The sequence below is a fragment of the Cyprinodon variegatus genome, unplaced genomic scaffold (assembly GCF_000732505.1).
Source record: "Cyprinodon variegatus isolate N-32 unplaced genomic scaffold, C_variegatus-1.0 Scaffold94, whole genome shotgun sequence".
In the NCBI taxonomy this organism is placed as follows: Eukaryota; Metazoa; Chordata; class Actinopteri; order Cyprinodontiformes; family Cyprinodontidae; genus Cyprinodon; species Cyprinodon variegatus.
This window is the reverse complement of record NW_015150547.1, coordinates 533,629-557,453: the sequence shown is the minus strand read 5'-3', so window position 1 is coordinate 557,453 and position 23,825 is coordinate 533,629. Positions and strand designations below refer to the sequence as shown.

Below are 23,825 nucleotides of genomic sequence, written 5' to 3'. Positions count from 1 at the left end.
TCAGAATTCTGACTTTTCCCCTTTTAAACTGAAATAAAATTTAAAAATGAGTTAACTTTTTTTCTTTTTCAGTGGCCCTAATGCTCTTCCGTACTTATGTCTCTCAGGATTGCATAATTTTCTAAACTACTGTCTCCCTTTGTCCCAAACAATGCTGGTGGAGAGGAGGGGGCTGTCCGTGAACGCCCCTCTCTTTACACAAAGAGCTGGATGCAAAACAAAAGCCGGAAGCTTCAATTTTCTTCCTTTGCTCCCCTCATCTGAATCCAGGAAGGTAATCAGGTTTTTTTTAAGTAGTAAAGAGCGCCTCTATGTGACCAGCTTCTCCTGAGAAGTTTTGGATCTGGAGAAGCGTCAGTAAAAAACATTCCTACCGAGGAAAAACTCAGCGTCTCATGGACGGCAGTTTACGCAGAGCGGACCTTCGGGTTGGCGCTGCCGTGTGCGCAGCTGAGGGGCTGCCGCCGCTTCCCAAGAGCCTGAGCGGGATCCTGAACTCCAGCGGCGGCTCTTGGAGGGACATGCAGAAGATGCACAGCAAGAGGAGCCGCATCCAAGCCGAGATCAGCTGCAGAGGAGGCGGAGAGGCGGCTGCAGCCAAGCCGGGTGGACTGGACGCTGCGCTGGCGCTCCTGCGCAAAGAGATGGTGAGGAAGGGAGACAGGATCTGCATTTAGAAACTTTACAGCTTAAATGTCATGATTTAGGCTACACCACTTCTTACCCAGTAAAATATTGTTTCCCTCTTTGAAACATGGTATTCTAAATAAAGATGCTGAAAAGATAAGCTGAGATAATTTATTTGTGCAGCACAAATACAATAAACACCTATTTAAACTGTTCCCTACCAAAATGGAGATTAAAAAAGTGAAATATTTAAACATCATTGCCTCCTTAACAGGCATGTGTTCTGTCATCCTCACCATTTGGCAAAGCAGTAGAGGCCTTGATGTCCTACATTTATTAATAAAACCTAGTCAACATTTTGGTTTTATGTGATTTTAAAAGGGAACTCCTAATATTTCTGTTTCATTATTTTATATACCATAGTCAAAGTACTTTTCCCAAAGTATTCTCCACTCTAACTTGTCCAAGTTGTTTTGGTGATGGATCAACTAAAGTAGACAGTCATTAGGAGGAATCTCTCCACCTTTGCACATCTGGAGTCTGAAATTTTCCCGCCAGTTATATTTATTTATTTATTATCTCAGGCAGAAAACAACATAAAAATAGAACATCTGTGAACATCCATGTCCAAGTCTTGCCACAGAAGGTGAAGTAGGTTTAGGTTTGGACTTAGAAAGTTCTAAATCATAAACATACTGAGATCTGCTCCATTACTTGTAGCTCTGACTGGAGTTTTTGCTTTCTCTGCTGGATAGTAACCTTTGCCTGCAGCCTTAAGTTGCCTGCTGCCTTTTTGCTTCTAGATCTATGTATCTTCCCTTAAACTTTGAAAACTCCTGCCCCAGAAGATCCCAGTTTTGCATATAAGCCACAAAAAAAGCTGTTTGAGTGCTGCTAACTACAAATGTAAGGTCGTTTTGCTTTATTAATACAGGTTTTCTTCTCCTTCTTCCATAAAGACACGTCTTATGTCCCATCTTAACTGTGGATCTCTGCAGAGTTCTTGTTTGGCCTGTCTGTTTAGGTGGATGGCCATTTGCATTGTCCTATGAAGGGTTAAACAGTGCTCTCTGTTAAGCTTCTCCAGCACTGTACCCATGATGCTGTTTGTTTACTTTAACAGCTCTCTGATGCCTTCCTGGACCTGCTTTTTCTTACATTGTTACATGGCAATCACTCTAACAGCTTTTATTTATGGGCATCGGAGTAAAGCAAATTATTTATATTCAAATGACTAGTAAAATAAGTAATTTGTGACAGTAAAGTAATAAAAGGTTTTACTTTCTGCTTCTCTGTTTAAGGTGGGACTACGTCAGCTTGACATGTCTCTGCTCTGCCAGCTGTGGTCTCTCCACGAGGCCATCCAAGAATGCAAGGGCGAAGCCTCGTTTACTGCTGATAATGGATTCTCTGAGGAGGACGAGGATGAGGATGAGCTAGAGGAGAAGGATGCGAATGAAGCAAACCATTCTTCTCAGTCTTATGACAGAAACACCTTTAATTTTCACTAGTAAAGAAAGACACATGGACCACTGTTTGGGACACTTTTATATTGACTTCCCACTATATCATCTCATGTTATTGCATGTTTGTACCTCCACATTATTCACAATATAGGAAAGCTTTCGGTGTCAGTTTGCAGAGTTAAAGCACCTAACAGTGGCCTTTACCTTCTCTCTAAAGACAGATTTGGATCAGCTGGTGTATATTTTGCTTGTTTCAACACATCCATCAAACCACAATTTTATAACCTGATGGATTTCCCCACCTTTTTAAGTATAACCTTGATATAGACTTTGATGCTGAATTTAATAAATTATATTTTTTTCTTTTGTAAGTAGTTTCTGTCTGGAAACTCTGGATATTTTTATATGGACATGTGAAATTTTTTAAAGAATACATTAAGGGTTATTAGTGTCTTTAAAAGGTTTATTCACTAAACCTGTGGGGAACGTTTAAAAAGTCAGACATGAATAAAACAACAAATCAACTACATTGTTTTAACTGCATCAATATTTGAATAGTAATTAATGTACAGTATAAACCAGGATAAAATATATCCTAGGAATGAAAGTACATGCTGGATAAAGGGATTCCCAAAAACCTTTCCGGAAAGCCCTGCCTTTGTACGGTGATCAATGGGAAAACTCCCACCACCCAAATTAAATTTAGAATAATCTTCTTTTAATAAACTGTAAATGATTAAGTTCAACATAGAGACCAGCCGAAGCTGCAATTAAATTATTCAAACTTTTAGCATACTATAGAAATCTGTATGATTTTGATAACTAAGCTCACACTGAGCCTGGTTCTGCTGGAGGTTTCTTCCTGTTAAAAGGGAGTTTTTCCTCTCCACTGTCGCTACAAGCATGCTGTGTGAGGGATTGTATTTGAGTCAATGAGTCGATGCAATCAACTGGTTTTCCTTAGATTGAAAACTTTGAATCAATTTGACTGGATGATCTGGTGAACTGTAGAGTGCGTTGAGATTACATGTGTTGGGAATTTGCGCTATATAAATAAACTGAATTGAAAATTTCAAAACAGGGAGAGATTTGAAAATCCTCTAAGCTTCTTTCTTAAATTCAACAATGTCATCCATAATTCTTAGGATATACTTAGGAATTTTCAACCTTTGTTTGGTAAAAAAGTAACAAGAACTTTTGTTGGAAGATGTTGGAAGATGTTGGAAAGCTTAAAGGTACGGTGGAGGATGTTCTTTTTCTAGGCTGATCATCTTAATAAGTGGTCCTCCTAACTGTCAATTATTCTGGTGATATGTTTATGTAAGGCCCTCCTACGTCCTCGTCTCCACTTTCACTTACCGGTGGTGAGTCTGACATAATGGAAAAACTGCAAATCTTCTTTTGGAAAGTAAGCTTGTATGAGCGAAACAAACAGCAACTTTTAAACAGAGCGTGCGCGAGGAGAAATGGGCTTGTGCACGCGTTTAATAGACATCCCTCTCTGGAGCGGATACAGCGGATATACCTTTAAAGAAAGGTAAGACCCTGGTTGCTTAAGGGTTGAAGTTTTGTTTTGATAATTTTTTTTTTTCTTTGGTGGGGGACACATCTCCCATTTCCCCTCTCTACCTAAAAATAGTTTCAACCCATTAGATTGTGATGACTTTACTTATCTACAGCGCTCTTCAGGAGACCTGTAGGCCTTTGCTAGGTCTTTCCAAACCTTTATCTTTCTGCTTTATGTTAACGTGTATGTATGCCTGAATTCACTGTGGTGCAGAGGAATAAATATCTCTTAACATTTAACTTTGGAAAACTGACAGATATGGACTGAGTGGAAGTTTAAATATCCATCCACCTCAATTAAAAAAAAAAATGACTCCCTTATCATGATGCAGCCAACAGTGTGTTTCAATCAGTGTTGTTTTTTTTAGTACTGATACTTCATTGTTGCCAGAGATACACTCTAGTATTGCTTTAGATGTGTTTTCAGCTAACACAAATTATTTTTCTTTAAATCATTTAGGGAGATTTGTAGATTTCTTCAGGCTTGGATAATTTCTTTAAAAAGAAATGTTTCTTTCTTAAAACACAATTCCTGATGTTTTCGTGAGATCAAAAGAGGATTTAACCCACATTTTTTTTAAGGCACAGAGTGCAGCATTCTTTCAATACCACATAAAAGATTATTTTCTTTTTTTTTTCCATCTTAGTTTCTTTTTTTTTTATTGAAAAATTAGGTATTTTAACAGGAGTGAGTAAACTTTGTGATCGATCTGTTTTAGATCAGAAACCTCACCATACAGCATATCTCGGTCTTGCTATGTAGATGCAGTGTATGCAGGAATCTAAAATAAGCAAAAAAAAATAGTATGCATATTCTGTCCAGCAGGAGGAACGCTGCAAAAGGGAGACCCGCTCTCTCTCTGTCTCTTTCTTCTATACCTTCAGTCATCCATATGCAGCTCTGGGGAGGTTTTCAAGACATAGTTTCCTGTTCCACATAGTTGGAAATGAACATATGCTATGGAGATCTCACAAATGACAGAAAACATCTCTGTCCCCTTCTGTCCAAAAGTGGCTGAACTAGAAATTTGAATGTTCCCAAATTTTGTCTATGTCATCCTGAGCGATGATTGTTTGAGTGTTTTTTATCAGCTCTATTCAAATAAGGACTTACAGCTGTCAGATGACTTTCTTCTTACAGTGTCAGCCCATAAGGAGAGAATGGGACTATTTAACTGTACTATAATGAAAAAAACTAAATTTAAAGCCATGTGTTTTGCAAAGGATTACACACTTGTCAAATATGTTTTTATTGACAAGTTTAGAAAAAAAGGTATAGACAGATATTTAAGCAGGTGGGAGCCAATGTTTTCAGGTTAATCAAGAGGTAAAGAAACTGTGTGGACTGCAAACACGTCAACAGCAGCTTGAACAACTACAACTTGACACACATTGATACAGAAATGGTTTCAAATGGAAGCAATCTTATATGATTCCCCAAATAGTTTGATAAACCAGCCTACGTTAATGAATAGTCAAAAAGAAAAGCAGGTAACACACTGTATGTTTATTAAAAACCCAGAATCTTGTTTTTACAGTAAAGCCACAAACTTTGTTGTATCAAATTTTATTTGTGACAGACCGACAGAAATTAAGAAGTTCATAATAATGCATAATGTTTAAAAATTCAGGGAATTAGTATTTGCACTTGCATCCTGCTTCAAATCTTTCAAAGTATGTCTCTGCCAATATTTATCTGAGCATAATCGATGAAAGTCAGAGTGAGTAAAGTGTTCATAAGCATTCAGGTTTAAATCTTCTAACACATTTTCAATTGTATTTCGGTTTGGATTTTCGTCAGAACCTTCCTCCAAATGTTTGCTGTTTTTTTTCCATCATGTCTCTAATTGCTTTCTTTTACCGTGCCTTTCAAAAAGCCAGATCTGATGACCAACAGTTGTCATCAACAGATTCTCCAACCTGAGCTTCAGATCCCTATAGCTGGTCCAGAGTAACCATTGGCCTCTTAGCTGTTTATTTGATCAGTTGTTGCTCTTTTTTTTTTTTTTTTTTTTTTTTTTTTTTTACAGATTATGCATTAAATCAATTTTAAATTTAAATCGAAATCTACATTTCCCTCCCCACAACTTTATCCCCTCAGGTGGGCTCATTGGCAGACGTGGGTAGTAATACCCACTTTACTACTTTTACACAACTTAAGTAAATGTACTTTTACACAATTACATTTACTTAAGTATACTTTTAGGGGTAGTTTTACAGCATTGTACTTTTCACTTTCACTAGAGCAAATATACTGTATGATAAAGAATCACCATTCTTACTTGAGTAAAATCTCTGACTAATCCATCCATTGTGAGTAACTTCTCTTAATGAAAACTAGCTCGTTTTAAACAAATATGCACCTTTGAGAGACAATTTCTNTGTACTTTTCACTTTCACTAGAGCAAATATATGATAAAGAATCACCATTCTTACTTGAGTAAAATCTCTGACTAATCCATCCATTGTGAGTAACTCGGTTTAAACAAATATGCACCTTTGAGAGACAATTTCTTTTTTTTTTTTTTTTTGTACTAAAGGCTTATGGGTTAAATATTATTTCCCATCTGCTGAGTCTTCCTTGCCTTTTGGAGGTGGAGTCAAAAAACAGTAACCTATTCTACTCTTTATTCAATTCAGTTCAGTCTATTTATATAGCTCCAATTCACAGCACATGTCATCTCAGGTCACTTTACAGTTCACCAGATTATACAGTCAAATTGATTCAAAGTTTTTTTATCTAAGGAAAACCAGTTAATTGCATTGACTCACTGACTCAAATGCAACCCCTCACACTAAGCATGCTTGTAGCGACAGTGGAGAGGAAAAACTCAATTTTAACAGGAAGAAATCTCCAGCAGAACTAGGCTCTGTGTGAGCGGCCATCTACTGAGGCCGACTGGGGTTCAAGGAGACAGAAGCAGAGATACTAAAAGCAGCAGTAAAAGGCGGCCCTGTCATGGAAACACACAGCCAGGCAGACAAGCTCCGAGCCAGCTCCCATGCCAGAGGATGAAGAGAGAACATCCAGCCAGTCACAGTTAGAGAAACAGGACAACACTGGAAAACAGGCCGATCTCCAACATCTATGAAAAAGGGTGTTGATGGCAGCAGCATGGCTGATATTTCTCTCTAGGATGGAGTCACAGCCAAACAATATTACCCACTGTTCTCTAAAAGTTTCCTGGTTTATAGTGAGATTAAATCACACACGTAAACTTTGTTTAATCAGTTAAGGTTGATTTTATTTGAGGCCATTAAAGTAACAGGGCCAAATTATTCAGATATTTCTTATGATTTTATTTCCAATTCCCAATTTTGCACAACTTTATATCATTCTGTCACAATAAAATAACTTGCGGATGTTGTGTTTTTGATTTGAGTCTCTATTTGTGTTTTCAACTCCAATAGATGTCAAATCATCATCATCATCATCATGTCAGGTGGGTTTTCATGGCTGGTCAAGGAGGGGACAGGACTAGAGACTCAGTGTAAAATTAGAGCCCCCCCTGAGTCATGAGAGATTTTTCCCCCCTGTTGCTGCTTCCCCACACTCCTCCATCCAGCTGCCTCTGTCCATAAATGATCCTCTGACTAAAAATACTCTGCTGCTCTCACTGAGGAAAATCCCTTTGCTTTGACCTCAGTTGAACACACACTTACTAAGTGAAACTGTTTTTCTACAGTGGAAACTATGCCTCTGGAGTTAAGAAAATGAACAAAGTTTTCCCAGGAACATTGCAGTGATGTAGCCAAAACTCAGGAAATGACTTAAGTCATAACTATGAGCCCAGATCCAAATCTTGGAAATAATTTATGAATGCAGGGTTTGACCCTTGCAGTCTGCAGACAAATAAGTATATGCAGGGTTAATTGTGTGAAATGAAGCTAGATAAGAGTGTTCCAGAGATACTGACAATCAAGTTCAAAGTCTGCATGCATGAGAGACTAAGGACTTTGCATAGCCTATTGCTGAATCTACATAGACTCGCTTTGCATATCCTCTCTTATTTTTCTCTGTCTGTGGCTGTTTGGCAGAAAAAGGGAGGGTTGACTGAGTCAAGAGGAAGCAGATCTGTGTTACAACAACTTAGAGTTAAGTAAGCTGCGCTGCCTCCATGTGGGTTACAGCAGAGACAAGCTGTCAATAAGAGCTTCTGCAGTTTTTCATTTGAAATCCTCTAAAGTCTGAGGGAATCATTTGGTTTCTACTTTTCTGCTCCTGTCAGTTTAGTTTTTTTTATTTTTTATTCATGACTAAGTTTACATCAGGTTACCGTGTTTAGACAGTGGTGCAGTTGGAGGCATTGCAAATGAGCGCAAGTCGCAGCTTGTGCGAGTTTCATCAGCGGCGGATGAAGAGGAGACAAACCCTCCTCTAAAGACCAGAACTCAGCGGATAAAAGTTGGATTATTCACCTCTTCCTGGGTGTGGACGTTGATTTAATTTGATTTTTACCGACTTAGGCGATGACTTCGGTGTGGAAACGACTACAGCGAGTGGGTAAAAAAGCTTCAAAGTTCCAGTTTATCGCTTCTTATCAGGAACTTGTGTTGGAGTGCACTAAGAAATGGTGAGTAACGTCGGTTTATCTGCGTCATGTTAACGTGTTTTCTGTTTGACTTGTATACACTCTATCCTGCTAGCGGGTTGTGTGTGTTATTATCTATAATAAGTCTCCGTTATAGCCGTGATCACCCTTATGTTGGTAGACTTTCCGCTACACAGAGACAGATGAGGGCGCTCCGCCCGAAGGCTCATGCCAATGGTTGTGGGTTCGATCCCCGGCGCAGCCTTCACTGATAGCTGCGGTCATTAAATGTTTTTATCTTTAAAGGCAAAAGTCCGACACACCCATGTCTATGATTGATCCCATGAATTAGCTTCAAGAGGATCAGGTCCTATTGGACATCATACTCATCTCTGTTTTAAAAGTATTTACCGCTTTAAAAAATATTAACACAAACTGCTGGGTAAAAAATGTACTTAAATTTTTACTCAGGTCCATTTTACACGAAAATGATCTTTTGAGAACGGAACTTGTTTCTGGTTTCATTAATATTTAAAAAAATTAAAATTTTTCGTCTGTTTACATGGCAACAGCAGACATTTTAAAAAGGTGTCATTCTCACCCCTCGCCACTAGGTATGCTGTGTCTTTAAAACTAAACATGCACATGTGTACTGGCTTAAATTTATGAATGTTTGAGATTCTAAAGAGTTAAGTTTTCTATGGACAGACGATTGTGTTCACATGTTTCTTTTATGGCTATGAATGATAGCAAATCAATGACAAGCTGTGATTTCTTTCAGATGAGTCAGCATTCTTCTTCTGTGGTTTCTAAAATTGTAGACAGCCATATTGTTTTGCAAGTTTAACTTTACTTATTTATTAGAGAAAATAAATGTCTTTGCCTATAACCAAAGCGGAATTTGTTATGCTAATAGGTCCTTTAACCATAGCTTTTTAAAACCTTCTAAAGATTGTTATAAACTTTGCTTTAGACTAGCATGAGTTAAGCTGTTTAAAATAACTTTAGATTTAACGGAAATAACTGGTAATTTACTAGACTAATATCACTTATGCATAAGTCATTCATAAAACACATATTCACAAAATTATGAACTTATTTCCCTCTTATAAATTCCACCTATTCTATATTTTTTAATTGAGAGAAGAGTGGAACCAAAGTCAAATTCCTTAATTTAACAAACTTTTCAAATAATGCTAATTCAGATTCTTCTAACGAATTATTAGGCTTTTCAACACTTCAACAGGTATTTAATAAAACTAACACTGATATTCTTTTGACTCTTGCAGGTATCTTTGTTAGCATGCCTGTATACACAGTGTACAATATGCTAGCTCACTGTTAATTGGATTTAGTCAACAATCATATTTCGATTGTTTAGTCAAACCAAAGATTTTTTTCAAGAATAGACTGCTGGATGTATATAAAAAGATATACATATTTCTTGATGTAACAACTTGGGCAATAATGGGAGGATTACTTTAACAGGCTTTCACTTTTATGTTAAATCTGCTTGAATGGGAAATTTTGTCTAACATAACCATTTAAAAGACCAATCTGAAACCAATCCGAGGGCTGGGTTAATTTAGCTCAACATGGTTTTTAACAGGTGAGGTTTTCAATCCAAGACACTGGTAGAAAAATAAACAGACAACCTTAACATCTAAGGGCAGTTTAAAGAATAAATGGACTAAACTTTGGCACTTCCTAATCACTATACCTACACCACTATATTTCAGTATATATCAGCCAAACAAACACTGTACAGTTAATTCCTTGAGAGTTATTGAAATTCAAAACTGAGTCATAATAATCAAGAACAAAGCATTTATTAAGTAACTCATTAGGTTTATTGATCCTGTATACTATATAATTTCCTCACAACCATCTGGGAATGTCTTCAAAATAGGGAAGACATTGAGGGTTGATAGAAAAGATATTCCATTTATGTGGGGGGAAAAAAATCCTTGTTGATATCAGAGTTTAGAAAATGAGCAGATTGGAACAAGATTGTGAAAGGCAATATTTTCCCAAAGAGCCACTCCTTACAGCCAAGGTATGCAGGATATCTCTATCAATACACAGCATGCCAAACCTTGAAGGGCTAAAGCAGCAGGAGACCCCACTAATGTCCCCTTTGGTTTCCTGTTCTTTGCTGGGCTGTAATTTACACACTGAACACAACTGTAAATAAAAACATTGCCTTGAGCTGAGTAACAATTTCAGCCACCTCATTCAAAACTCAGTATCAGAATTTGGAATAAACATTAAGAAAACATGGATCAATCATTCCCTGTTACAACACCAGCTGCAATGATGTGGTGGATGTTTTCTTGGGATTTTTTTGGCTCCTTAGTTACCAGTTAAGCATCTATAAAACCCCTCAACCTGCCTGAGCGTTGTTCCTGACCATGTCCATCCCTTTAGTGATGATCATTTAGTGATGATCTCTTAATTATCCCATCTACTTCCATCCTGATAATAGACCACGTTACCAAAGTTAGACAGATTATGCTTTATTTCTCTGAACATGCTAATGAGTAACTGCCTCCACAGTCACTAGATCTAAAGCCACTAGAACACATAGAGGGTGTAATAGTACAACTGACCTGCATCAACTGACAGTAATGCTTTCACCCCATAATGGGGCAAATTCTCTCAGTCCTACTCTTTGTTGGAGGGATACCACCAAGAAGTAAGGCATCCTAGAAGCAAAAACAGACTCAACCTGATAGTAGTATTAAATTACTACACGTATCTAGTCATACCTTGTGACGGTTCAGAACAGATGGACCCAAAATTCAGGCAAGACAGACAGTGATATTATTAAAAAAGCGTTTATTAAAACTACGAGCTGCGGATATGCAGTAGCAGTGGATAGGGTGTCTGAGGCAGGAAACTCTGTTCAGTCCAAGCCCAGAGAATGATAAAGGATCCAGCCGGTGGGCTGCCATCAAGATGCGGCGAGGGCCGCCCAGAGTGTCCCAGATGCTGAAGCCCCAGAGAAGAAGCAGGAGTCCGAGAACAGCTCAAACAAACAGATCAGAAAAGGAACAGGCAGACTTAGATTTCAGGGAGTCTGAAGCCAGGTCAGGTAAACAGATCAGAACAGGAACAGGCAGGCTCACTGGTCTAGAGGGAAAACAGGTCAGGATCAGGGGATCAGAAACACAAGGTTCACTAAAAACACTCCACCACTGGCTAGAGAGAACAAGATAATCTGTCCCTGATGACTGGATGCAGGCACCTTCAATATAGGCAGGGGCAGGTGGATCAGATGAGCAGTGATGAGAAACCGGGCAGAGTTGGACAGGTGAATGGAATGGTTAATTAAGCCAGTCATCACTGCCAAGATCATGACATACCTACTATTCAAAGTCTTTTTGCATTTGTGTTAATAGCGTAGAGGTTGACTTAAACCTTACTGATGTATCCTTGTCCATCAGATCCACAGTGTGCAATCAACACTTTGCAGCTCATTTTAAAATTGTTTAAACATTGCAGCTATGTAATGAACAATTTCATTCTTCTCTAACTTATCAGACATCAGTCATAATTTCTCATGCAGGGTTTAGTAAGAACAACCTGCCTTTTTTTCAACAACATAAACTCAGCATCTGTGTTAGAAAATAAACTGATGGCTTAAAGCCTATGATTTTATCTCTGTAGGATGTTTAGCTTATTTTCATATGGGAATGATGTGAAGCCCAATTTTTCTACTTTTTATTTCATCCCAGAGATTATTTTTATTATAGTCAAGCTCTTTGTGCTTTTGGGAAGGTTTCCTACTATACAAAACTGTTGGCAGCTGAGGCACAAAGGACTAACTGGCTCTGACATAAATATCAAAGTGAACTAATTATAGCAGTGCACTTAATACTTATTTGCCTCTGATTAGGACAGACACTTATCTTTATAGATTACATGAGTGGTAATATCCCAATCAGGGAATAATTTAATAAAGATCAGAACTCTATAATGGATTATTAATAAACAATGACACAAGAAACTTTGAGGATACTTGCTCAGTCCTGCACAAGTATTTATTTCTCTTGTATTTTGTTACAGCTTCTGAAGTAATAATAAAATTTATTGTATTTCATTGTGATTGTCTTCACAAAGTCAACCACCACAATTGTGATGATGTACTATAGAGCTAAAAGGTGCACTATTCAAAATAAGTCAAACTTTTATGATTATAGAGTTATACAGGGCCTGGAGTTGTACAGCAGTGGGTAGCACTGCTTCTTGCAGCAAGAAGGTTCCGGATTCGATTCCCGGCCCCGGGGTCTTTCTGCATGGAGTTTGCATGCTCTCTCTTAGCATGCATGAGTTCTCTCTGGGTACTACAGCTTCCTCCCACGGTCCAAAAACATAACTGTTAGGTTAATTGGCTTCTCTAAATTCTCTATAGGTGATAGACACCAGCACCCCTCGAGACCCTGTTTGGGATAATCATGAAGGGAAATGGATGGAAAGGACCTTTAAATCTGAAAACTGCAACGCTCAGTTTTATTCAGGACTGTTTAATCAGGCCCTTCTAACTCATGCAGTCATGCTTTAACCATAGGATTGTAGCTCTACCTGGAGTTTAATGGTCCATGATCAGTTGGAAGGGGAGCCTGTTCAACAGTTTCAATTCAAGATCTTAGATTTCTTTTCTGGCAAGTCAGATATGAAGCAGGCAGAGAGAGAACTGACAAGATCAGGAGTTAAACCTCAGACTTCCCTACAGAGGACCAACAGTTCCTGCATATATCGGGCTCCTGTACCACTGCTGTTTCCTGCCCCACCCTAGTCAAGTCTTCTAAAGACTCCGACTAGTTTTCTTCCTGACAGCCTTGTAACTAGCTCCGTCTTTGTTGCTTTTAACTTTGACCTTCTTCCCTATTCGTGACAGAAAAAAAAAATCCTTATCATGATGCGGCCACCACTGTGTTTGGCTGCTTCTCTGAATAATACTGTCCTTTGCTTTTTAGGTTGCACATTATATGATGAAGCAGTGCTTCATTAGATTTTCAAAGCTGCTGATATTGTATTGTATATTATATTTTACAGATACCCTACTTTAAACTTGATTTGTTAACTGTGCTATTTTATAACTGATGTCTTCTAAAAATATCTATTAATGCCGATAATAAATTAAAAGCAGGTGAAATCTGAGTACTAAATAGGTAACCTCACAACAAAACTGGTTGCTTGTTATTTTTAGAGTTATAAAAGTGTATCTGTTTCTAATTAGAGACAACAGTGCATGTGGTTATAAAGTGCCCAAATATTAAAAAAAAAATGTCATGGGGTACAAGGAAATTTGCAAGTCGTGTGTATTAGGTATTAAAAAAAACAAAAACCTAGTTTTGAAATAGTCATGTGTACTTCCAAATGTGCAAAGGTTTCAGACACCTTGAATATTGCATCATTAATCAAGTGCAGGAAGTGACATAACACAGTGGGCCATGTGGGGGATGCCTAAAAGCTTTCTCTTGGTGAATACATACTAATATTGCTCTATGTACTTGGATGGTAGTCTTTGTGTTTTTTTATGTCAGATGATATACAACTGCTCCTCCACTGACTCATGTTTTTGTAAAGAGATTTTGAAAGCTGAAAAAAGAAAGAGGAGACAATAAGAAAACATATTAGAACTGATTGCAGCATTAGTCTGCGTGCTGGTAAAGGTGTAAACAAGCAAGCATTTCTACCACCAGTCAACAGATCTTAAATGAAGTTTAACTAAAGATATGGCAACCAACCAAACAAAGGTCTTGAGAAACACAAATAAAGAAACAGGCAGTAATCTTCTGAGTGGTCATCTCAGTAATAAAATATTACTAAATTTAATTTCAGCATGATTGCCAGGAAACCTCAGCCTAATCTATCTATGATTTCATTTCTCTCACTGTCATGTCATGTCTTTGAGTCCCCTTCTATTTTCTTTCACCAATACCCCCCACTCTGGGCCTCCCCAGATTATTTCCAAAGCCAACACTGGCTCACTAACACATATGCTACATAAACCTGTGTGTACACTGAGCACTCTTAGCTTTACTTAAACGCTCGTACACAAATGGTAAGACATAATAAAGCAGTAAACATCACTGAGCCATAAGCCCAATGTAGGTTGAATTATTTTACTGAACTGCCAGTGAGTTTTAGAGAGTTTACTGATTATTGTGTTTCAATGTTAGATGATTAGACATCCGCACAAGTGCAGTGGGGGGTTCCTTCTTCCTGTAATGAGGCACAGTTCTCTCTATTGTCACGTGACTGGGCGACTTCCTTTCTCGCTTCCTGCACCAGGGAGAGCACATGATGAGATGTTAGAAACACTGACGTCTAGAAGAATGCATAGCCTGTTCAGTCTAATAACAGCTGAGCAGCTGCTTGGGTTATAAATACTGATAGACAAATTGAACTTGTCGCCATGTGTTCACCACCATCTGCATAGGGACACACTCTCATATCACTAGCATTTTCTTTTCTTTGACTCACAGGCAGTGAGACTTAGCAGTGACAGTCATAAGACTTGTATTGAACCCAGTGGTATTTATTTTAGCATGAAGTCCACTTTGTTTAGATAATCTGAATTCCTTGTAAATTTTTTCCCACATCCCTGTTTTGGTCTTGTTTACCCTGCCTTTAAGCAGAGTGTGTAATAGGGGTAATTACTGAGTAATAACATTAGGCAATGTCTTATTTCCGTGTGTTTTTTGTGTTTCTAAAGGCAACCAGACAAGCTGAGAGTGGTGTGGACCAGGAGGAACAGGCGCATGTGCTCCAAGGTACAGCTAAGAAGCAGTGAACACACAGAGTCATTCACATGTTTGTATTCTCAGACGGATTCTCCTTTTAGAATAAAAAATAAAAGCTTAGCCTAAATCCTAACTTCAGTGTACCAGTAAACACATTTACAGCCAGTGAGACACCTATGTAAGTCAACAGTAGCACTTTTTTTTGTGCTACTGTCAGTTTAAAATCCCTTAAAAAAACATTTTTTTTTTTTTTGCATCATAGATACGAATTTATGTGTAAAAAAAGCAAACAAGATTTGTATTTACTTCCATCTTAAACAGCTACCCTTGCAAACTGAAAGCAAACTGAAAGCAAACCTCTTAATTGAGGTTCTTCTTTTTTAAACAGCTATTTCCCTGAATCTTTTAATACAGATGTGTGTACCGCAGAGCTAGTAGAGAAATATTTGATAACTGAGATCATTAAATCAAATTTAAAAGGATAATGAGCAAGAATGTTTGCCTTCTAGCAGTAAAATGGAGGCATTTCTCTGAAACAAACACTAAACCCAAGCACATAATGGCCATAAAGGTGTATTGCGAAAATGGTTGCCATCAGATAGCAAAAACAATGCAGGTGTAAATGTCATTTAAAGTAAAGTGAAGTCTCTACAAGCTGGTATTTAGAGTACTGCGTTCACCACAGCTTTGAAAGCTAGTAAATTCATGGAAATCTCCAATTTTGTACCAATGAAATTGGTATATGTTTGATGAATCTACTCTAATGTTTCTATGGTAATGAGAAACATGAGGATGGTGAAACCAATTTTTGTGCTGCTACTGCATATGCATGTCTTGTATGTGCTGCAGTAGTGCAGATGCTCATTTTTGGGTCAACGTCTCCAACGTGTCTTCACCTAGCCTCCCAATCACACTTAATTACCAGCGAGGTGAAATGCATGTAATGATATGTTCACACCAATTGCAATCTCAGCAGCAAAAAGGCGCCTGCTTCTTCATTTTTGATGCTTGTACACATTAAGGTCAGACTCCAGTAAAGTTTGTCCAGATGCGTCTGATGCTTCTGCTGCTCTTGGGTTCAATGGCAGAGATTGACTTTGCTATATTTGCTGTGATAAGTGCAATGGTGTAACGACGCAACAATAGGCCCGTAAGCAACATTATCTGGGTGGGCCCCATAGGAAGTACAACACGTGATAAAGGTTCAGGATAGGGTGACAGTTCCATAAATTGCCCAAGAAGATACAATTATGCAATTCTCAGTAGTATATGATCACACATTAAACACAGAAAAATAGTGACTGCGCACCTCGAATGGAACCATTGGTGACAGGTCACCACCACATGTTACAGACATCCCAAGTGCTTATGGCTCTCCCTCTTCGGTTCTTTGAAAGTTGGTACGTTTTTACCGTTGTTCCAGCAGCTCTTCTTTCCTTTTTCTTTTCTGGAATCCGCTTAAGTACCTCTTTTGGGTAACCATCGTCACTAACACATTGTACGTAGTGGTTATGGTTTTATTCTAGGCTCTGGGTTACCCATTATTCCAAGTCGTAGTTTAAAAAATAAAATAGTCAAATACATTTTTTTAGAGATCTTTATTGGAGTTTGAAACATATTATTTTAGTTTATTTTTTTAACCAACCGACTAATGAACTATACACAGTTGTTAACATAGTAACTATAGTTACTATTGGTGTCGTGTTTAAACGGCTGACCATCACCGAAATCTGGCATGTGTTGCGTTATAAATACGGTCAGGTGCGGTCAGTCATTTCAGTATCAGGTGGGTTTAAGAGGAATTTTTCGCACCATTACATCTGTAGAGTATACAATTGAATAGGGAACCCGCCAGGTTTCAGTGCTGGGGCCCCAAAGAGGTTGTGGGCCCGTAAGCAACTGCTGTCGCTGCTTACCAATATTTACGCCATTGGATAAGTGGGTAAAAAATATTTTTTATATGTTTTTAAGTAAGAATGTCCACCTGAAAACATCGTCTGTGCAGTCAGATTCATCATTATCATGATCCTATCTTGAAACATTATTTTGCTGCCGCAAAGACCCCATCATTTTGGCAATGCTCTGTCCTTGGGAATCCCCAGCAGTAGCTCCCTCAGACCCAGTCCCCTCTTGGGGATTTCCCCTGACTTTTTGTGGCAGTGGCAATTAGATGTTAGCATTTTTCAGGTATGTTGTACAAAATGCAGGCACCAGGATAATAAAATCGATCATATTTTGCAAGCAGGTTTCGACATCTTATGTTAACTTAGGTGTTAATGAACTGTCAGGGGAGTGATCATAGCTATCTGCATTAGCAGTCCTGTGTCTGTCTCCCTGCCAGCTCCCAGATCAGGTTCTCTGATTGGTTGCTGTGGTATGTGAAGCACATGTTAATTGTTTCCAACTCCAGCAGCTGCTTGTGATGCACGTGATGCGCCTCAGATGCCCAGAAGCTCGTGAGGCGCTGCTTCAGCTGCTCCGATGCGTCTTTATGCGCATCAACAATAGACTTTGCTTGTAAATCCGCTGCTTGAGTCACGTCTGATGTGAACGTAACATTATTCAATGTGTTTGTACCATTTTATCCCTTGTCATTGTCTGTACTTTCAGGATGGCTTACTCTCATGGCTCTTAGCAGACGGGTGACACGTCTTATGTGTAAACTAATAATAAACTCCTCGCTTATGAAATGTGTTTTATCATTAGTGAAAGTAAAAGTAAACTAATAATAATAACATATGTAAATGCAGTCATCAATTTCAGGAAGTAAAAAAAAGAACAAATTTAAGCTGATAATTGAAGTCAATATATCATTAAAGCAGCCGAGAGGGAGCTAAAATCTGCAAGCTCAGCACATGTGAAATGCAAACATTTAGAAGGTCTTAGACCGGTGGTATAAAAATATTGTTTATCAATTGAAATCTGATTATTTACATAACTGGTAAACCCAGTCAACTAAACCAGCAGCTTACTGACTGCTTCTGCACAAGTTGCAGTTGGTAAACTCAATGCTACGTTTCTATGTACAGTACGTTTTTCTCCAAAGCATGTCCATGACTTCTAAAAATGTTTATGGTTCTTATTTGAAGAATTTAAAAAGGTGGTTCTTATGATGTCCTTTTTTTTTGTCCATAAGTTTTTTTTAATTTCCTTCTATTAATATTATATATGTGCCTTCTGAGCTGCAAATCTCAACATTTCATTATGGTTACATAATCACAATAAAGACTCTTCGACCTTGCTTCTGAAACCTATAGCCTGATGCTATGGAGCATATCTTGGGTAAAACCATAATAATTAATGGAAACAGTGATGACTGCAACTCCCTCTGCCATTTAAGCAGTTGCTTAGATTCCTTGGATACAATCTGACTGAGAGAAACTGGTGTCAAAGAGCCACACAGACCCCTCAAAAAGTAGTACCTTGTAGATACCCTCTAGACATAACATCTGCCGTCTCGTTTTATTGCTGTTTCTTATTTTATGAATGTATCAATGTATTACTCTCTAATTGTTATAAAGCAAAGAGCTAAAAATAGAAAGAAATGTGCAAAAATTTAATTTTCTTTTTTTTTTTAAATCAGTGACAGGATGAGTTCAGCCATGAAAGTGTGCAATTGTGTTAATGTTCACTTTTTTGCCATGCAGCTCCACAGTTGGCAGCCTGGGATAAAGAACCCCTACAGAGGAACAGTTATTTGGCCTGTTCCAGAAAACGTCGACATCTCTGTTACATTGTTCAAGGTACAGAATTTTAAACAATCCGTTATCAATGGCCGTCTGCTGTGTGCTTACCCAGGTAATAGTTTGTTAATCTAAAGTTTATAATTGATCTGTTTGTTGACTTTTTTTATTTTTTACAGCTAAACTAGGAACCTATTGTTTTTTTCACAAACATATAATGCTGTAACATTGTCATTTTGTCATGTTTGCTGCAGAAAAAAGAGCTTTGGCTTCACCTGATTTTTTATAACTTCAGTTCAGTCTTTGTTATAAAGGAGGAGACGCTGCACGTTGAACCAGATTGCAATTGACAATACTAAAATATAGTTTTTTCTATTAATGCAAAAGGTTCAAGTGCTGTTGAACATGCTAAGGAGCTGCATGTGAAAAGGGAACTAGCATTTTTAACTTAGATAATTAGAAAAAGCAGAAGTGTGTTAAATTGGGCTGCACACCTTTAAAGTTCTGGGTTTGCATTCATTTTACTTAGCGACCAAGATGCAAGGATGCAATACAGCCATGGTTACCTTGTTTGAGATACCCCGACTCATTTTTTCTGCCTGAAAATGGGATGGGATATGGATTAGTGACAAAAGCATCAAAGCGGCTGGAATGACATGACGTTTGCATTTTGAATTCCTATTAGAGTAAAGGAGGAATTAGCTTATTTATATAAAAATGAAAACTAGATTTAAAGGAAATAGGAGTACAATGCTGAGAGGATATTTCATTAAAGACATTTTTCTTGTCCCTCGCTTTAGGAACCTAACACAGATGAGTTTGAGGACAAAGAATGGACATTTGTTCTCGAGGGTGTAAGTATTGCTCTACCTTTTAACCTGCAAATTCACTCAAATTATTGTTTCCTTTGTACTTTTGAAAGGGGTTTCAGTGACCTTTAACCTTGTTTGGTAGCCCTTTAAGTACCTTAATCCGAATCAATATTTCTTTTAAGGACTTTAGCTGCATTTTCACTTTTTATCAGTCCCACTTGGTGCCTGTCCAGGACAGCATACAGTATCTGATACGTGTACTTGAAGGTCAGAATAGTGGTAAGTAGTGGTCAGGGAAAGAATCAGAAAACCAAGATATAAACTGACATATTTTTCCTTTAATGTTTTTTTTAAACAGTTATGTAAAGACCTGGGAACAAACTGTCTGTTTGTAGCAGGATTCCTTTCTCTATTAAATTGCATTAGTGTAGACACAAGAGGGGTTCATCTGTTCATTTATTCCAGCTGATTGGCTTAGATTATAGTAAACCTGTTAAATAAACAAGCAAAAGAACATTCCTCTAAAAGAGGTGGATCCTTGAACTGATAATGCGGATCAACCTGCCAAAGTCTGGAGAAATCTTAAGAAATTAAAGCTACATTGCGTTATTTTTTAGCAATGGTCACTCCCCTCTATCTGTCTAATCCGATACACTGCAAAAAATGGAAATCTAAATAAGTCATTTTCGCTCAAATTAAGTGCATTTTTTCATGAATTGAGGAGGTAAGTGAGACAGTTTGCCAATGGAACAAGACAATTTACATTTAAAATAAGAAAAAAACAATTGCTTTGTCTTATTTCAAGTCTATATTATCTAATTTTCTTATTTTAGGAGTAAAAATATCATCTTATTTACCTACTCAAATTAAGGGTAAAAACACTTAATTTAAGACATTTTTACTTATTTCTAGATGTTTTTTGCAGTGTATTCTGCCGTTCGACCCTCCGTGGTTAGCCTCTAGCTAGCCCGGGTCAGCTGTAGCCTCTTCTGGGCCTTTAGCGCTCAGTTCCCCATTGAGCTGCCACTGTGCTCCTCAGCTCTCTTCCTGAGCTGGCAGCTGAAATCTGCCGCCTCTGCCGCTCCACCCTTAGCCACAGAGGGCGGCATAGCTGGCGGACTCGTGTCGGTTGTGGAGCTCTCTCTCTGGCTGATTCCTCAGTACTCCTGCCTTAGTGCAGGAACACCGTCTCCCCTTACCTCTGTTATCCAAAAAACTCAAAAACCGCCTCTTGTAATCGGTTGTCTTCATAATTAGCAGGCGGTTGGCAGTCGTGACTGATGTACAGTATGTCTACAAATCACTTTATAAATAGTGTTGTATTAGTCTGTTTTGGATTACATGTAGGCCTAACTTGCCACAGTCCCATTCAAGCGTAATAGCTATCTCTACAGTCACTAATTTGTCAGCTCTGCCGTAGAACAAAAGATGTCTGCCTCCACAAATACGAACCCACTCCTATGTAATTAGAAATAGCAATTTCTGAGGCAAGGCAAACATAAACACTGAGACTTTCAGTTTATAGATGATAAAACGAAATATACATATAGATTATAAAGGGGTGAAAGTGGTGTTGGATGCAGGTGTTTGTCCTGAAATCGAAGGGTTGACGGTTCAAGTGAGGGAGATTCGGCTTTCACCGTATTTTTGTCCTGGGGCAAGACACTTCACCCGCATTACCAGCTGATGGTGGTCAGAGGGCCCGGTGTACGGCAGCCTCTCTTCTGTCAGTGAGCCCCAGGCAGCTGTGGCTACGATGTAGTTTGCCACCATCAGTGTGTGAGTTTGTGCCTGAATGGGTGAATGACTGAATGTAATGTAAATTGCTTTGGTCAGGTTTCCTTACTTGGAAAAAAAAGCACAAAATAAGTAGAGACCATATACCATTTATGTCATTAAATCCCAGTAATTCTTACACACTCTACCTTTAAGTGTGGAGATCCAATTTTAGCTCAAGATCGTGGTTTACCTTTACAGCTAAAACTTTCACAATAAGTTTGAGCCTCAGATAAAAATAGAAAGTATAGAACAAATGTAATGATTGTTTCTACTCATTGTTCACAGGAGAACAAAGGTCACCGTAAGGTGTTAGCTTCTGCTGACATCAACCTGAAGCGCTTTGCCAGCCCCACTCCAACGCAGCACGACCTGACTCTAAAGCTGAAGCCACTGTCGGTCAAAGTGGTGGACGCTGAGCTCAAACTGTCACTCTCATGTGTTTTCGTTCGAGAAGGAAAAGCCACGTGAGTTTTTTAAAAATTAGTTCACCCTATTCTACTTTGAAAAAAAGCCCTAAAATAAAAGTATCTTTGAAAGAAGTAGTCGATCCTATATAAAAATACAAAACAACATTAAAATCCATTTATTTTGGACTAAAAAAAGAAATAGCTTCTCTAAATGCTTTCCATTTCCCCAAAAAGTCTTTTGGCATAAAATTTGTCAAAAATTAGGCATATAAAAATCCTAGGATCTCTCTAATTTTCTTTCCACTTTAGTTTTTCCCCAAGATTTTCTTAAAGATTTCAGTTTGTGGGCCAAGACAACATGCCAGGGAGTTTGCTTTTAGCAGAGGCCGGCAACTTGTTTGTTTCAAATGTCCTGGTATTTCAATATGATGCCAATAACAAGGTTTATGGAGCCTTAGGTAAAGAAACTGACCCACAGCATCACAGATCCTTCTTCATGATCCGGAGTCTGAATAACCGCCTTAGTCCTACAATCATACTTTGTTTCATAATTAACCAGTGTGAGTGTTTTTGTCTAATCTTAGCCTAATGTGATCAAAGCACGTAGTTCCAATTAATGCCCTTGTGGCTTTTAGCAAAACTGCAGCTATTTGCATTTGTAACGTTATTGCAGAAAAAGGCATGTTGGCAGCATCTTCCCACACTGCTACATTACTCATACTTCATCCATCCTGTACATTCCTATTAATATACATTTTATTTTCTACTTCTTGTTTTTATATACCTGTAAATATTTTTTCTATTTATATAATTTGATCTTGTAGCTAGTTTTTATATTTTATTTTTTATAGTCGGATGTAACTGGGGCCGTGACTCTCAATTTCGTTCTACCTCATGTAACACGTGATGGGAATGACAATAAAGTCTCTTGAATCCTGAATCTTGAATGTATCTTAATTAAGTGGTTCTGTGAGGGAGACTTAAATATTCTATTATACGGGCATCAACGCCTGTGTGTTGTGTCACTTTATGCATGTTCTCTGGTTTTTCTTATTTTCTGGACAGGTAAGGAAAAATTCCATTAGGAACCAATAGATTTTGAATAAAACATTTTTATAGACACAAAAATAACCCCAAAAAATAGAAAAATAAACGTACAGAAACACTTAGGAAAGTTTATCTTTAATAAAAACCATGGTAGTAAGAATCCAGGGTTATGATTTTTCCTAATACTTATAAGAAGACTTTGCATAGATAAATGTTTGTGTTTTTTAATGTTTGCATTTTATCTGTTTTTATTTTAGTTCACCAAGAGCAAAAGCCAGAACTTGGAGCAAATACATGTTTGCTTTGTTTTGTTGAGACAAAAACTAAGGGGAAAAAGCACCATGTTGTTAATATGTTAGGATTACTGCAGCTACATAATGATTCCATGTCAAAAGCAATGTGGCCTTTCCATCTGGAACATTGTGGTGATAAACCTTTGTATCTGTCACTAAGGGATGAAGACATGCAGAGCCTTGCCAGCCTCATGAGCGTCAAACCCACTGATATAGGCAACCTGGATGACTTCAATGAGAGCGATGAAGAAGAGGACCGGAGGTCTGTCTCCGCTGCAGGTAGGTCAATTTTATCTTGATTTTCTCTGTTATTCATTTATTTCCTCTGATCACACCTCTGAAACACGCTTTTCCTCCTCCGTTTTTCTTTCTCCTCCTCTGCTCATTGCATTAATGGTTCCTGCAGCTGTCCCACACACTCTAACTCGTCCAAACCGTCCCGCTCCCCCTCCTCCTGACACACAAACTTCCTCTGGAGCCATGTTTTCAGCCTTAGGTACCCACTTCTTGCTTTTCCTACTTAATTTTTTTCTTGCAGGTTAAAAGGGGCATGTGCGAAAATACTGTCTGTCTGTATCTGTTGCTAAAGCGCTCAGACTGTATTGCAGTATTTCACACTGTCCTGTTGCTCGCCTTGCTGCTGAAACCCACATACTTTCTCACTTTAACGCTGAAGACAACAGATTCTTACCATCACTGTTCTGTAATACATCTATAAGGATGAAAAGCTTTAGAGACATAAAAAACAGCTCCTTGTTAGCCTTTGCAAATCTAAAGATAAATTGCTGAAACCTTCAAACAGAATATAAAAGCTACGGAAGAGGATTAGGGCCACTGAAAAAAAAAAAAAAAGTTAACTGT

The 23,825-nt window shown here is 38.1% G+C and overlaps 2 protein-coding genes across 5 annotated transcripts in view; both read left to right on the top strand.

The window, feature by feature from the left end:
* Window positions 1-182: 182 nt before the first annotated feature.
* LOC107084189 (protein FAM89A-like) lies at window positions 183-2,464 on the top strand. Its single transcript, XM_015373900.1, has 2 exons — window positions 183-647; window positions 1,929-2,464. Exons 1-2 carry the CDS (start codon window positions 396-398, stop codon window positions 2,136-2,138), a joined length of 462 nt encoding a protein of 153 aa, XP_015229386.1. The 5' UTR covers window positions 183-395; the 3' UTR covers window positions 2,139-2,464.
* A 5,172-nt stretch (window positions 2,465-7,636) lies between these two features.
* ehbp1l1 (EH domain binding protein 1 like 1) overlaps window positions 7,637-23,825 on the top strand; it is a 48,463-nt gene continuing 32,274 nt past the window's right edge. The window contains exons 1-7 of one of the 4 annotated variants that reach the window (XM_015373931.1): window positions 7,637-8,233; window positions 14,916-14,973; window positions 18,591-18,686; window positions 19,427-19,480; window positions 21,503-21,681; window positions 23,125-23,243; window positions 23,371-23,460. In XM_015373931.1, coding sequence (XP_015229417.1) covers window positions 8,130-8,233; window positions 14,916-14,973; window positions 18,591-18,686; window positions 19,427-19,480; window positions 21,503-21,681; window positions 23,125-23,243; window positions 23,371-23,460 — 700 coding nt within the window. In that variant the 5' untranslated portion in view covers window positions 7,637-8,129. The remainder of the gene's footprint in view (window positions 8,234-14,915; window positions 14,974-18,590; window positions 18,687-19,426; window positions 19,481-21,502; window positions 21,682-23,124; window positions 23,244-23,370; window positions 23,461-23,825) is intronic. The other 3 variants (XM_015373932.1, XM_015373933.1, XM_015373935.1) reach the window with 3 other exon arrangements.

Coding starts and splice junctions, on each gene's coding strand:
- LOC107084189 (XM_015373900.1), top strand. CDS start 396: ATGGACGGCAGTTTACGCAGAGCGGACCTTCGGGTTGGCGCTGCCGTG. Junction 648..1,928: donor CGCTCCTGCGCAAAGAGATG/GTGAGGAAGGGA, acceptor TCTCTGTTTAAG/GTGGGACTACGTCAGCTTGA.